Here is a 12944-nt window from a genome sequence, read left to right on the forward strand (position 1 = left end):
AGGTCTCCACCAGAGAAGTGTGGTCCAGGTCCAGGTTCTTATGAAGGGCTTTACTGTCTAGACGAGGGCAGCAGGCTCCATGCTGGTTTCACTGTTGGGTGTGCCTGGAGAAAGGGGAAGAAATTGTGCTGAAACTGAGATTAGTAAGAATGGTGTACAAAAACACACATGTGAGCAATAATGTTGAGACAAGTGCTACCTGTCATGTAGGTAAAGATAGGTGTTTGGTTAATTTTGTTTAAACTCAAATTTCCTTCAGCCATCATTTAAGTTAAATGTTCTTGTAGCGCTCTGGCTAGAGAATTACAGGTAACTACTACAACACTAGTCCCCCTGAATACCGCCCAGCATCAATGGAAAGACTTGGAAGGCGTAGAAAGACTTGTGTTTCTTTAATGGCCAGGTATGATTGACTGTAACAGAAGGATCTGATTACAAGAATGTGGAAGGAAAATTGGCACATCTGGAAGCACTTTATGTGAGAGTTACTAAATGCATTAAGCTAATCAGGCTCTATTATAGCCTGCTCTAATTACACTTACTAGACTCAGACTGAGACCACTGATCACCAGCACATCTGGAACACTGTAGGACTTTCGATTACCAGTCTAGCAATGGAGCCCTCACTGCCTTGCAAGTGCACTGTTGAATAGTGTACACCAGACAAACATATTACACCGACAGTACTGTAAAAACAAAGATTATGAAACACATGATTAATGATTTAGATACAGTATGACCAGTCAACATAATAGCTAACCCACTCAAGGGACTTCCTGTAGAATGTTAGGGAATAATTATATCACAGCCCAAATGAACACCTCTGGTGTTTTAGCAGGCTGTGATGTGATGACCACTCCAGTGCCAAATAAGAAAAGCTGCCTCCAGCCTGTTATCAGTGCTCTCATCAAGGAACCAAGTTCAGCACAGCGCTGGTCAAATACCGGTCAGAGCCATAATGCTGTCAGAACATTCTGTTTTGCCTTTATTCAGTGCATTGATTGGTTCGTGCATGAGTCTATACTACACACCCTGAGGTCTATACTACACACCCTGAGTAATACTACACACCCTGAGGTCTATACTACACACCCTGAGGTCTATACTACACACCCTGAGTAATACTACACACCCTGAGGTCTATACTACACACCCTGAGGTCTATACTACACACCCTGAGTAATACTACACACCCCAAGGTCTATACTACTCACCCTGAGGTCTATACTACACACCCTGAGTAATACTACACACCCTGAGGTCTATACTACACACCCTGAGGTCTATACTACACACCCTGAGTAATACTACACACCCTGAGTAATACTACACACCCTGAGGTCTATACTACTCACCCTGAGGTCTATACTACACACCCCAAGGTCTATACTACTCACCCTGAGGTCTATACTACTCACCCTGAGGTCTATACTACACAGCCTGAGGTCTATACTACACACCCTGAGTAATACTACACACCCTGAGGTCTATACTACCCACCCTGAGGTCTATACTACACACCCTGAGTAATACTATACACTCTGAGGTCTATAATATTCACCCTGAGGTCTATATTACACACCCTGGGGTCTATACTACTCACCCTGGGGTCTATACTACTCACCCTGGGGTCTATACTACACACCCAGAGTAATACTACACACCCTGAGGTCTATACTACTCACCCTGAGTAATACATCTCATCAACCACATCTGGCTGCAGATGTTTCGAGTGATGATGAATGTTGTAATCTGTCTTTCCTTGTTTATTTTGTAATTTGTTGTTGTTTTATGTTTTGAAACCGTGTCTTTTCCTGGTTAAATGAAGGTAAAATAAAAATAAATAAAATAAAATACTACGCACCCTGAGTAATACTACACACCCTGAGGTCTATACTACACACCCAGATGTCTATACTACTCACTCTGAGGTCTATACTACACACCCTGAGTAATACTACACACCCTGAGGTCTATACTACACACCCTGGGGTCTATACTACACACCCTGAGGTCTATACTACACACCCAGATGTCTATACTACTCACCATGAGGTCTATACTACTGTACACACCCTGAGGTCTATACTACACACCCTGGGGTCTATACTACACACCCTGAGTAATACTACACACCCTGGGGTCTATACTACACACCCTGAGTAATACTACACACCCTGAGGTCTATACTACACACCCAGATGTCTATACTAATCACCCTGAGGTCTATACTACACACCCAGATGTCTATACTAATCACCCTGAGGTCTATACTACACACCCAGATGTCTATACTAATCACCCTGAGGTCTATACTACACACCCAGATGTCTATACTACTCACCCTGAGGTCTATACTACTGTACACGCCCTGAGGTCTATACTACACACCCTGATGTCTATACTACTCACCCTGAGGTCTATACTACTGTACACGCCCTGAGGTCTATACTACACACCCTGAGGAAGAGGTCTATACTAGATACTAGACACTCTAAGGGAGGTCTAGAGTCAGCCATGTTTCCGATCTCTCCCTATGCTTTGTGTTGGTGCCATTAGTCATGCTGTATTAGAGGAGAAACTTAACAACAACTCTGTCTGAAAGATCACATTCCTGAGAGGGTCAGCTGATCTGATCTGCAGCCTGAGCCTGGAATGAAACCAAGCTTCGTCTGTGAAACAGATCAGAGGAACGTATGGGTTTCAGCTCGGTGCAACGTGAGGAACACATTTGCCAGCCCACACTCCTCACTGCGCCCCCTCCTCCATACTACTACTACACATCAAACTCCGCACTGCTGCCCCCAACACACACCTCCATTACCCCCCGGAGGACCCTCATGCCCAGCCCCTCCTCCCTGGAGAGTCTGTCTGGGCTTTAGGAAAAAAAGACCAGCAGATAAATCCTAGGAATGTCCAGATTCCTCCGTGATCGTCTTCTGTTGTAGACACACCTGCTGGACTTGAGGCCTCCGGCTCTGGCCTGTTCGATGAGGTGTGGAGGTGTTTAAGGGAGATTTCCTTGCTTCTATTCAACACCGTTGAAAAATCTGCATTGGGTGCTGCTGTGGTATGGCTGAAGCCTAGGATGATACATCTATAGCATGAAACTTCTGGTGCTAGCCTGAAGGATTTAGAGTGCTACTCTATGGCTTGGACCATAACAGACGAAAACTGCAGAAGTACAGTAGACCTCAGCATGTTGGAAGTGATTAAGGCTTCTCTGCTTGTGTTATTTCCTGTCAGTACTGAGTAGATACTGGTGATAATGTTCAATGGTCAAACAGTGTGACTGTCAAAAAGACTTCTTGGCCTTAAGGTGCAGCTCTACATTTCCAGTGTACTGTATCACAAACTGGCTGCAAAGATTCCACTGACTCTGGTATCCAGCCAAGCCCTGCATCCCTCCTGGTCCCCCAGACAAGCCTGCCGCCACACCATCAGGAAGTGTCTCATTCATCGGCAGGGAGACACAGGAGAGACACTCCCTACAGTGAGGAAGGACAGCTGCCAGGTGTGGAGGCCAAGTCCCAAAGAAAAACCTAGTGCAGCCTATAGGGAGGAAGAAAGAGAGCAGAGAAGTGTCTATCTCTCTCTCTCTCTCTCTCTCTCTCTCTCTCTCTCTCCATCGGTCCAACCAGCATGTCTTCCTCCCCTCTGCAGACCGTAGGCCTGGGGCTTGGGCTGTGGGGAGGTGGGCTACACATGGATCTGGTTCTAGGCTGTGCCAGAGGCCTAACACACTCTACAGAAAGCATGAGCCCTGACTAATCACACACAGAGCCAACACTTCTGACTGAAGTCCAGGCTAATCAAGCCCAGAGCAACAGCGATGAGTAGATCTCTTAGGCATTGCAAATTGCAGGCAAGTGATCTGTTAGTTACACCTGCTTTAGCTCCTGGTCAAGCTTTCGTTAAGTGTTCTTCTGCTAATATCAATGTGGTAATAATGATAATTATTCTTCACTCAGTTGTAGATCAACAGTGTACCATAGTAGCCATATACCCAGTAACATAACTTGATGAGTCCCACAGTGCCAGTAACAGTTTTAAACAAACATGCTGCCACACATATTTATTGGAAATGTTGTTTATTCAACTGTATTTCTGTCCTCAGTCAATTCACCAGCGATTACTGAGTCCGAATCCATTATGTCAGGATGTCTTCTGATATTCTCAGACACAACTCACATCCCACCACTGTCTCAACCTCTAGAGCACCATAATATTGTCTTCACAAATACCCCTGTTGTACCCCTGTTAGAGCTAGGTGGGCAAAGCACATGTTAAACATAGCAAACAGGTAAGTATTAACACACACAATCTGCAAAAGCTATTGTTTATTGTCATACATTGTTACCATGAAATTCATGCAACGCAAATGTTGTATAAATGATTGCAGTGCATAACAGTGAACTGCAATGAAATTAGATATCAGAGAGTTTTTTTGTTATCACAGCAGATATTTAGCGTGAAGCCTTTAAATCAAATAAAACAAAACACTGGAGAGTGGTTCAAAAAGAAGATGGTTACTCCAATCTTATATTGATGGGTGCCATTTTTTCATGAGTGAAAAGGCGTTTGAATTGGAGTTAGGTTTAGGAAAGATTCAGATGAGATAAGTTCAATATTCTTCCCAGTAGATCTCACATATCCAGCATATTCTCTGTTCCTTACCTGCAGGCCGTTTTAAGAGTGTTAACAAAATACAAAACAATTTTAAACATCAGAACATACAAGACACACAAGTATAGAATGGAGAACTGCTCACATTTAGCATCACGACTGAGTTACCTCTCACACGTTGGTTATTGAACCATGTGATACTAGTTTGGAATGTTTGAAGTGTGTGAATTTGCTTTTTCATCAAAAGCACTTCATCCAGGTTTTTCTTCATACCTGATTTGTTTTCCTCTTTCATGTTGTAACTCTTTGTACACTGCACCACATAGCATCATGGTAAAGAAACCAACAAAAATGTAAGAATTATACTTAATAACCATTTCTGTTACTAAAGAGCCTTGGCATCTAATAACAATGTTCGCTAAGCTTACCGTCCTAAGGGGACAAACCGCTGTCCACAGGGTTTCCAGCCAGGAAGAGTTGGTCATTTCCTGGTTTGGCCTGAAGTCTGGGACACTGTGCTGACGCGTTGTTCCTCAACTTGGCCAGTAGGGGAAGAGGGTCATGTGCGGACTTGTTGAGGGTTATGAAGAGCAGAGCACCCAGACGTGTACATTATCTCACAAGCCATATCGCATATGTTAAATAGTATGCTGGTGTGGTCTTAGGGACATTGTGTGGGGCTCAATTGGAGGGGGACGGGGAGAGGAGCGGAGGGTAGGCCGGGTCAGGGTGGGGTCAGGGCGGGGTCAGGCCGGGGTCAGGATGGGGTCAGGCTGGGGACAGGGGTAAGGGAGGGTTGTTATTCGAAGATGATGTCTGAAGCTTGCCGCAGACAGGTGCCGATCTCAACGGGCATGTTGGTGTGGGTCACGTTGTTGCTGTCCAGGCGGAGGTGTTTCAGGCGGGAGTAGTTGAGGGGGCTGATGAACTTGCAGAAACTCCCCAGCTTGATCTCTGTAGGGAGGAGGGTGGAACCGTGGTTGGAGGCAGCGGGGATGTACTGGCTATTCATAGTTTATTTGTGTTTGTCAAAACCATTGGTATTTCACATAAAATTCGCCCAATAAATAAATCACTGTGCCATTGAGAGCGTGAAACGAACGACGACTTACCGGTGATCTCGTTGGCCTGCAGGTAAAGTTGCTCCAGCATCTCGTTGATCTCGGGGATGGACTGCAGCTTGTTGAAGGACAGGTCCAGCTCCACCAGCGTGGTCACGTTGAACACGCCCGCCGGGATGCCCGAGTCCATCAGCTGGTTGTGGGAGAGCCTCAGGTACTGCAGGGATGGCAGCTTGTTCAGGTACCCGGCTGCGATGGTGTCGATCTGGTTGTAGTCAGCGTAGAGGATCTCCATAGAGTTGGGCACTCCTGCAGGCAGCTTCTTCAGCTTGTTCTTGCTCACGTCCAGCAACATCAGCTTCTTCAGGCCCTTAAAGGCCCCACTGATGCCTTCTGTGGTCAGCTCGTTGTCCTGCAGGTGGATGGCGGTCAGGTTGTCCCTGCCAGACAGGAGGCCAGCAGGGAACTTGGTCATTTTGTTGCTCATCATTTTGAGCTCCTCCAGGACTTTGGAAGGAGGGATCACAGGCTCTTTCAGTTGGTTGTGGCTGAAGAACAGCTTCTCCAAGCCCACCAGCTTGTCGATGGTCCCGGCGGCGATCTTCTCGTTGGTGAGCTGGTTGTTGTCCAGGATCAGCCAGCGGAGGTCAGTGACGTTGTCGAACACGCCAGCCTTGATCTCGTCGATCATGTTGTTCTGGAGGTACAGGTACTTGATGCCAGTGGGGACCATGGGTACGAACTTTAGCTTGCGGTCGTCACAGTACATGGCGGTGGGGAAGTTCATGGGGCAGTCGCACTCCTGGGCACAGTTGGGTCCCGAAGGGCCCAGCTGAGAGGGTGGCTGGTAGTCGTAGTCGTAGTACTGACACTGAGCCAGACCCAACAGCACCGCCAGGAAGACTAGACGGAGGGGAAACATGTCGGCTGGGAGAGAGAGAGAAAGAGAGAGAAAGAGAGAGAGGGAGAGAGGGAGAGAGAGAGAGAGAGAGAGAGAGAGAGAGGGAGAGAGAGAGAGAGAGAGAGAGAGAGAGAGAGAGAGAAAGAGAGCGAGAGGGAGAAAGAGAGAGAGAGAGAGGGAGAGAGAAGAGGAAGAGGGTAGATGGAGGAAAGATGAGTAAAGGGAAAGAGTAATAAACATTAGTTTGACAGAAGCTAGGGAGAGAATCTTATGATGTGAGAGTCTACAAGCCACATTTCAGTTTCTGTTACTAGCTACTTTTAGAAATAATTTAAAGTAGTTTACAAAGGTTTTATATCTTTATCCAGCAATACAGAATCACATTGGTAATCTATCAATCACACAGTACTATCAATCACAATCAATGCTATCAATCACATATTACAAAACCGTCCATTTCAAAAAGTTCATATCAGGAAGAACGATGTTGCCGGAGACCCACTGATCCAAAACTCTCCTGAAATCACCACAAACACATCTCCATTCACTCCTAAAAACCCACAGTCTAGCATCCAGGAATGTTCTACCTTTAGTCTGGGGAAAAAAGATTCCCTCTAGTCTGTAGTCGTTGGATTATCAAATACCAGACTGTGGTGTGCAGAAGGCAACCAGACATTGTTTATCTACATATGTGCTGCCATCAATCCATATGCAGACACAATTCATACTATCAATATCAACTGAGTCACAAGACTGATACTGTGTTATATGCAGTATGAAGATGGTTTCTGATTTATGCATATCATTGCATGGAAAATACATAACAGTCTCGGTTGCTGCTGTAACACTGTAACTTCCCCTCAGGGACCAATAAAGTACTACCTACCTACCTACAGTACTACCTACCTACCCACCTACCTACAGTACTACCTACCTACCTACCTACCTACCTACCTACCTACCTACCTACCTACCTACCTACCTACAGTACTACCTACCTACAGTACTACCTACCTACAGTACTACCTACCTACCACCTAAACAGGCACCTGATACTATAGAAACCCTACACCTGAAAAGAAGCCTGTTCCTAAAAGCCCGGTATATATTCTTGTAAAGTATTTTCTCTGCCCAGTGGAGCAAATCAGATGAACCCCTCCACTACGTCTGTCCTGCCCTGAGGACAACTACAGCAGCTGTGTGTCCCGGCCGCTCCCTCCGAGCCCTGCTGGGCCAGCTGAGAGTCCAGCAGGGAAAGCCAGCATAAAGAAGCACTAGCAGGACATGTCCAGGCCACTCCTGCCAGCGCAAGCTTACCTTTCTATGTCCTTCTGTGCCTGGGCTGGAGGGCAGCAGGTAGACCGCTGTGGTGTAGAAGAAACAGAAGTCTCTGGAGAAAAAGAGAGAAAGGGAGGGGAAGAGAGAGAGAGAGAGAGAGAGAGAGGAGAGAGAGAGAGTGAGTGAGGGAGAGAGAGAAAGACAGAAGGGTGGGAGGAATCTTCAGACGTCTGTGGTCTCAGGGAGACAGGGCGGCATCCCAAATTGGAGTCAGGCCGTCGTATAAATTGATGATGTCATCAATGTGAGCTTCTTCAGTGAGGCATTCCAGGAGTTATGGGCTCTGCCTAACGCACAGCAGGTGCACCAGGGGAGCGCTGGACACGAACCAGCCCTACAGCGAGCAGGCCTACTGTCCAGGCACCATATATACCTGTCCTCTGATCCCCCTCTCTCCCTCTGTCTCCACATTATAACCTTCCCCTTCCTTCTCACCATGCAAACAAACAACTCACTGTGAATTAAGGACACACTGTGCGCACTAATAGTAGCCCCATCCATTGCCAGAGCGAAATGTTTGCTTGTAAAAAAAAAAAAAAGCAGAGGCGCCGACAACAGCTTAGTGGAACAGAGAAGGACGGCTTATGTGTGGAAAAACACATGTCGGGATTTCTGGCTGCTAGTTTCAGCCAGCTGCCGGTTTTTATGCAGAATGAAAGTTAGTGGCTCTCTGGCTGTAAATAAAGGCTCGGAAAAACTGAGTTGAGAGGCTTCAGAGAGGACCAGGGAAGGCTCACATAACGCTGACCCACCAGACACCCACTGCCTGCACTCATCTGCCCTGCTATGCTACCAGCATGGCGTCGATGGAGGAGGCATGCTCAAACTGTGACTAACGCAGACCATATACCCAGCCTGTAAACCACTCAACTACTGTCAGAGCTTCTCCTCCTCCTCCTCCTCCTTCTCCTCTTCCTCCTCCTCCTCCTCCTCCTCCTCCTCCTCCAGCCTCCTTTCATTAGCACATTCTTCTATTTTTCCACCATATTCAGCTTCAATAGTACACTGTTCATTTTAGTCTGCTTTGTCATTTAATTATTTACCAGACTACCAGCAGCTTGGTTTTCAGCCAATAGATTCTATACACATGTCCAAACTCTTAATGAACTCTCAACTGTAACTCATTTGAAACGGGTCTAATGCTTCATTTAAACATAGCATTACTCTAGCAAGCAGTGAAGGTTGCATTTACTCAACAAAATAGTTATTGCCCACTTGTCTGTAGACCAGACATATACACGACAAATTATATTTCCTCCCTCTCCTCTTCCTGTATCCAGTTACTCTTTTTCTTGACAGGAGCAGGACTGTTACTGTGATTCCAGGAGCAGGACTGTTACTGTGATTCTAGGAGCAGGACTGTTACTGTGATTCCAGGAGCAGGACTGTTACTGTGATTCCAGGAGCAGGACTGTGTTACTGTGATTCCAGGAGCAGGACTGTGTTACTGTGATTCTAGGAGCAGGACTGTGTTACTGTGATTCTAGGAGCAGGACTGTGTTACTGTGATTCTAGGAGCAGGACTGTGTTACTGTGATTCTAGGAGCAGGACTGTGTTACTGTGATTCTAGAGACAGGTCAGTGTTACTGTGATTCTAGGAGCAGGACAGTGTTACTGTGATTCTAGAGACAGGTCAGTGTTACTGTGATTCTAGGAGCAGGACTGTTACTGTGATTCTAGGAGCAGGACTGTGTTACTGTGATTCTAGGAGCAGGACTGTGTTACTGTGATTCTAGGAGCAGGACTGTGCTACTGTGATTCTATGAGCAGGACTGTTACTGTGATTCTAGGAGCAGGACTGTGTTACTGTGATTCTAGGAGCAGGACTGTGTTACTGTGATTCCAGGAGCAGGACTGTGTTACTGTGATTCCAGGAGCAGGACTGTGTTACTGTGATTCCAGGAGCAGGACTGTGTTACTGTGATTCTAGGAGCAGGCCTTTTACTGTGATTCTAGAGACAGGACTGTTACTGTGATTCTAGAGACAGGACTGTGTTACTGTGATTCTAGAGACAGGACTGTTACTGTGATTCTAGGAGCAGGACTGTTACTGTGATTCTAGGAGCAGGTCAGTGTTACTGTGATTCTAGGAGCAGGACAGTGTTACTGTGATTCTAGAGACAGGTCAGTGTTACTGTGATTCTAGGAGCAGGACTGTTACTGTGATTCTAGGAGCAGGACTGTGTTACTGTGATTCTAGGAGCAGGACTGTGTTACTGTGATTCTAGGAGCAGGACTGTGTTACTGTGATTCTAGAGACAGGTCAGTGTTACTGTGATTCTAGGAGCAGGACTGTGTTACTGTGATTCTAGGAGCAGGACTGTTACTGTGATTCTAGGAGCAGGACTGTTACTGTGATTCTAGAGACAGGACTGTGTTACTGTGATTCTAGAGACAGGACTGGTACTGTGATTCTAGGAGCAGGACTGTTACTGTCATTCTAGGAGCAGGTCAGTGTTACTGTGATTCTAGGAGCAGGTCAGTGTTACTGTGATTCTAGGAGCAGGACTGTGTTACTGTGATTCTAGGAGCAGGACTGTGTTACTGTGATTCTAGAGACAGGTCAGTGTTACTGTGATTCTAGGAGCAGGACTGTTACTGTGATTCTAGGAGCAGGACTGTTACTGTGATTCCAGGAGCAGGACAGTGTTACTGTGATTCTAGAGACAGGACTGTGTTACTGTGATTCTAGGAGCAGGACTGTTACTGTGATTCTAGGAGCAGGACTGTGTTACTGTGATTCTAGAGACAGGACTGTGTTACTGTGATTCTAGGAGCAGGACTGTTACTGTGATTCCAGGAGCAGGACTGTGTTACTGTGATTCTAGAGACAGGTCAGTGTTACTGTGATTCCAGGAGCAGGACTGTGTTACTGTGATTCTAGGAGCAGGACTGTGTTACTGTGATTCTAGGAGCAGGACTGTTACTGTGATTCCAGGAGCAGGACTGTGTTACTGTGATTCTAGGAGCAGGACTGTGTTACTGTGATTCTAGGAGCAGGACTGTGTTACTGTGATTCTAGAGACAGGACTGTTACTGTGATTCTAGGAGCAGGACTGTGTTACTGTGATTCTAGAGACAGGTCAGTGTTACTGTGATTCTAGGAGCAGGACTGTTACTGTGATTCTAGGAGCAGGACTGTGTTACTGTGATTCTAGGAGCAGGACTGTGTTACTGTGATTCTAGAGACAGGTCAGTGTTACTGTGATTTGGCATCGCATGACTTAACGTTACTTTTTCAATAATCTTTTGAATGCTAAAATCTTGACAATAGGTGGAAAAAGTCGTGATGTCTTGAAACAGAAACGTGCTTCATACAAGTGTTTTCCACGGGCCTGTCCAGCGCTTTGGTGGTGCACGACTATCAACGACCGTTCCAAAGAGTTTATTTCTCCAGAATGTTTTGGGCTGAGTCTGTGTTGCTGTGCTTTTCCTCAGACCCGTCCGTCCCCCCAGACTCACAGGGCTTGGGCCCAGTCACCCTTCCTGTCTCTGACCATGACGTCAGCCCCTCACTGTCTGTCTGCGTCTCCCTGAGGAGCACTGATCTAGAATGGTGAATAAAGCAGCTGTTTTTATCATAGATTTTGTCTCCATTTTGTTCCTGGCGATGGCGAGAGGCGAGACAACGGCGTTGCCGTGGTGAGAACTGGGATGTGATGTCATGGAGACAACGGCGTTGCCCTGGTGATGACTGGGATGTGACGCCATGGAGACGACGGCGTTTCCTTGGTGATGACGGGCTGTGTCGTCATAGAGACAAGGGTGTTGTTGCTGAGCTGAGGACTGGGGGGTATGGTCATGGTTTCCAGAAGAAGACATTAACATATGCAAACATTTGAAACCTCTCACACTGAATGTTTGTCTCGTTTCTGTAAACAGTATCAAACCTTTGTGCTTTCTCAAATCAGCAAAGCACAGCAACTTTCCTGCAGCTCTCAGAGGAGCCAGACTCTAGTTAATGAGCTAAATCATTCTAATTATTCTACAGGTTTAACGGTATCTATTCATTAGCAACACATGCTTTCATTTCAGCATGTATACACATGTCAACTCTACTGTAATTCAACAATTTACTGAAACACCACATTCCAGAAAAAATACACCCAGTTTATCAAAAAACCACCCGAGGATCACAGGTCTGCTCTTTCACATAGCCCACTATTCAGACCTGATTAATGATCTTAGACTGAATAACTGTGACTCAGCTGCCAGGACCTGGTTGGCCCAGTCGGCAGAGCGTTGAAGTCTTTATCTGATAGGCTGGAGCCCCATGTTGAGCACAGCTACCAGAAACATGTCCTTGTACAGTATGTGGTACAGTACCTGTGTCAAGTACAGTGTTCATATGAAAGATGTATTTATATTTGAACTGAGACCACACAGGGGTTCATGTATCTTCAAACATACAGAGCAGCAGATGGCCCAGTGGTTACAGCATCTGACCCGACTAGACCAGACTGAAAGGTTGCTGGTTCAAATGTGTCTAAATGCTGATTATATCTAGACTGCTGTTGTATATCGAGTGTTTGAATATTTGTGTTTTGGTCAGGGTTTATTTAGGCCAAATTGTTATTATGTATTTGGCTGCTACAGTATGGCGTTTGAATTTCCCTTTGGGGATTAATGAAGTCATATATCTATTATTATTATCTATCTGAGACTAGACCAGGTGGCTGGTTTGATTACTAGACCAGGTGGCTGGTTTGATTACTAGACCAGGTGGCTGGTTTGATACTAGACCAGAAACAGGCACAATCCGTTTTTGTAAAGATGTTAAATGACCTCAGACATGGGGCAAGACACACACACACACACACACACACACAAAGACAAAGACTATGAACCCATGATTATGGACATCTACACATCTAAAATGTTGGACGCAGCTACATTCCTGCATACTGAACAGGGAGGGTTAGGGTGAGAGGGTTAGGGGTGAGAGGGTTAGGGGTGAGAGGGTTAGGGTGATAGAGTTAGGGTGAGAGAGGGCTATGGTGAGAGGGTTAGGGGAGAG

General features: G+C 46.1%; 2 protein-coding genes across 2 annotated transcripts in view; both read right to left on the reverse strand.

Annotated features, from left to right (window-relative positions):
- kera (keratocan) overlaps positions 1–206 on the reverse strand; it is a gene marked incomplete at both ends in the record, with an annotated part of 8780 nt that extends 8574 nt beyond the window's left edge. The window contains 2 exons of the mRNA XM_084448040.1: positions 1–57; positions 200–206. The exon at positions 1–57 is cut by the window's left edge and continues 604 nt beyond it. Of these exons, the coding sequence (XP_084304166.1) occupies positions 1–57; positions 200–206 (64 nt within the window). The remainder of the gene's footprint in view (positions 58–199) is intronic.
- Positions 207–4280: 4074 nt separating this feature from the next.
- On the reverse strand, positions 4281–6609 carry lum (lumican; the record flags this gene model as incomplete). The annotated part of the gene is made up of 2 exons (XM_084448240.1): positions 4281–5580; positions 5739–6609. 2 exons carry the CDS (start codon positions 6607–6609, stop codon positions 5426–5428), a joined length of 1026 nt encoding a protein of 341 aa, XP_084304366.1. The 3' UTR covers positions 4281–5425.
- Positions 6610–12944: the final 6335 nt, after the last annotated feature.

The sequence above is a fragment of the Borostomias antarcticus genome, assembly GCF_949987555.1.
Source record: "Borostomias antarcticus genome assembly, chromosome: 13".
NCBI classification, from domain to species: Eukaryota; Metazoa; Chordata; class Actinopteri; order Stomiiformes; family Stomiidae; genus Borostomias; species Borostomias antarcticus.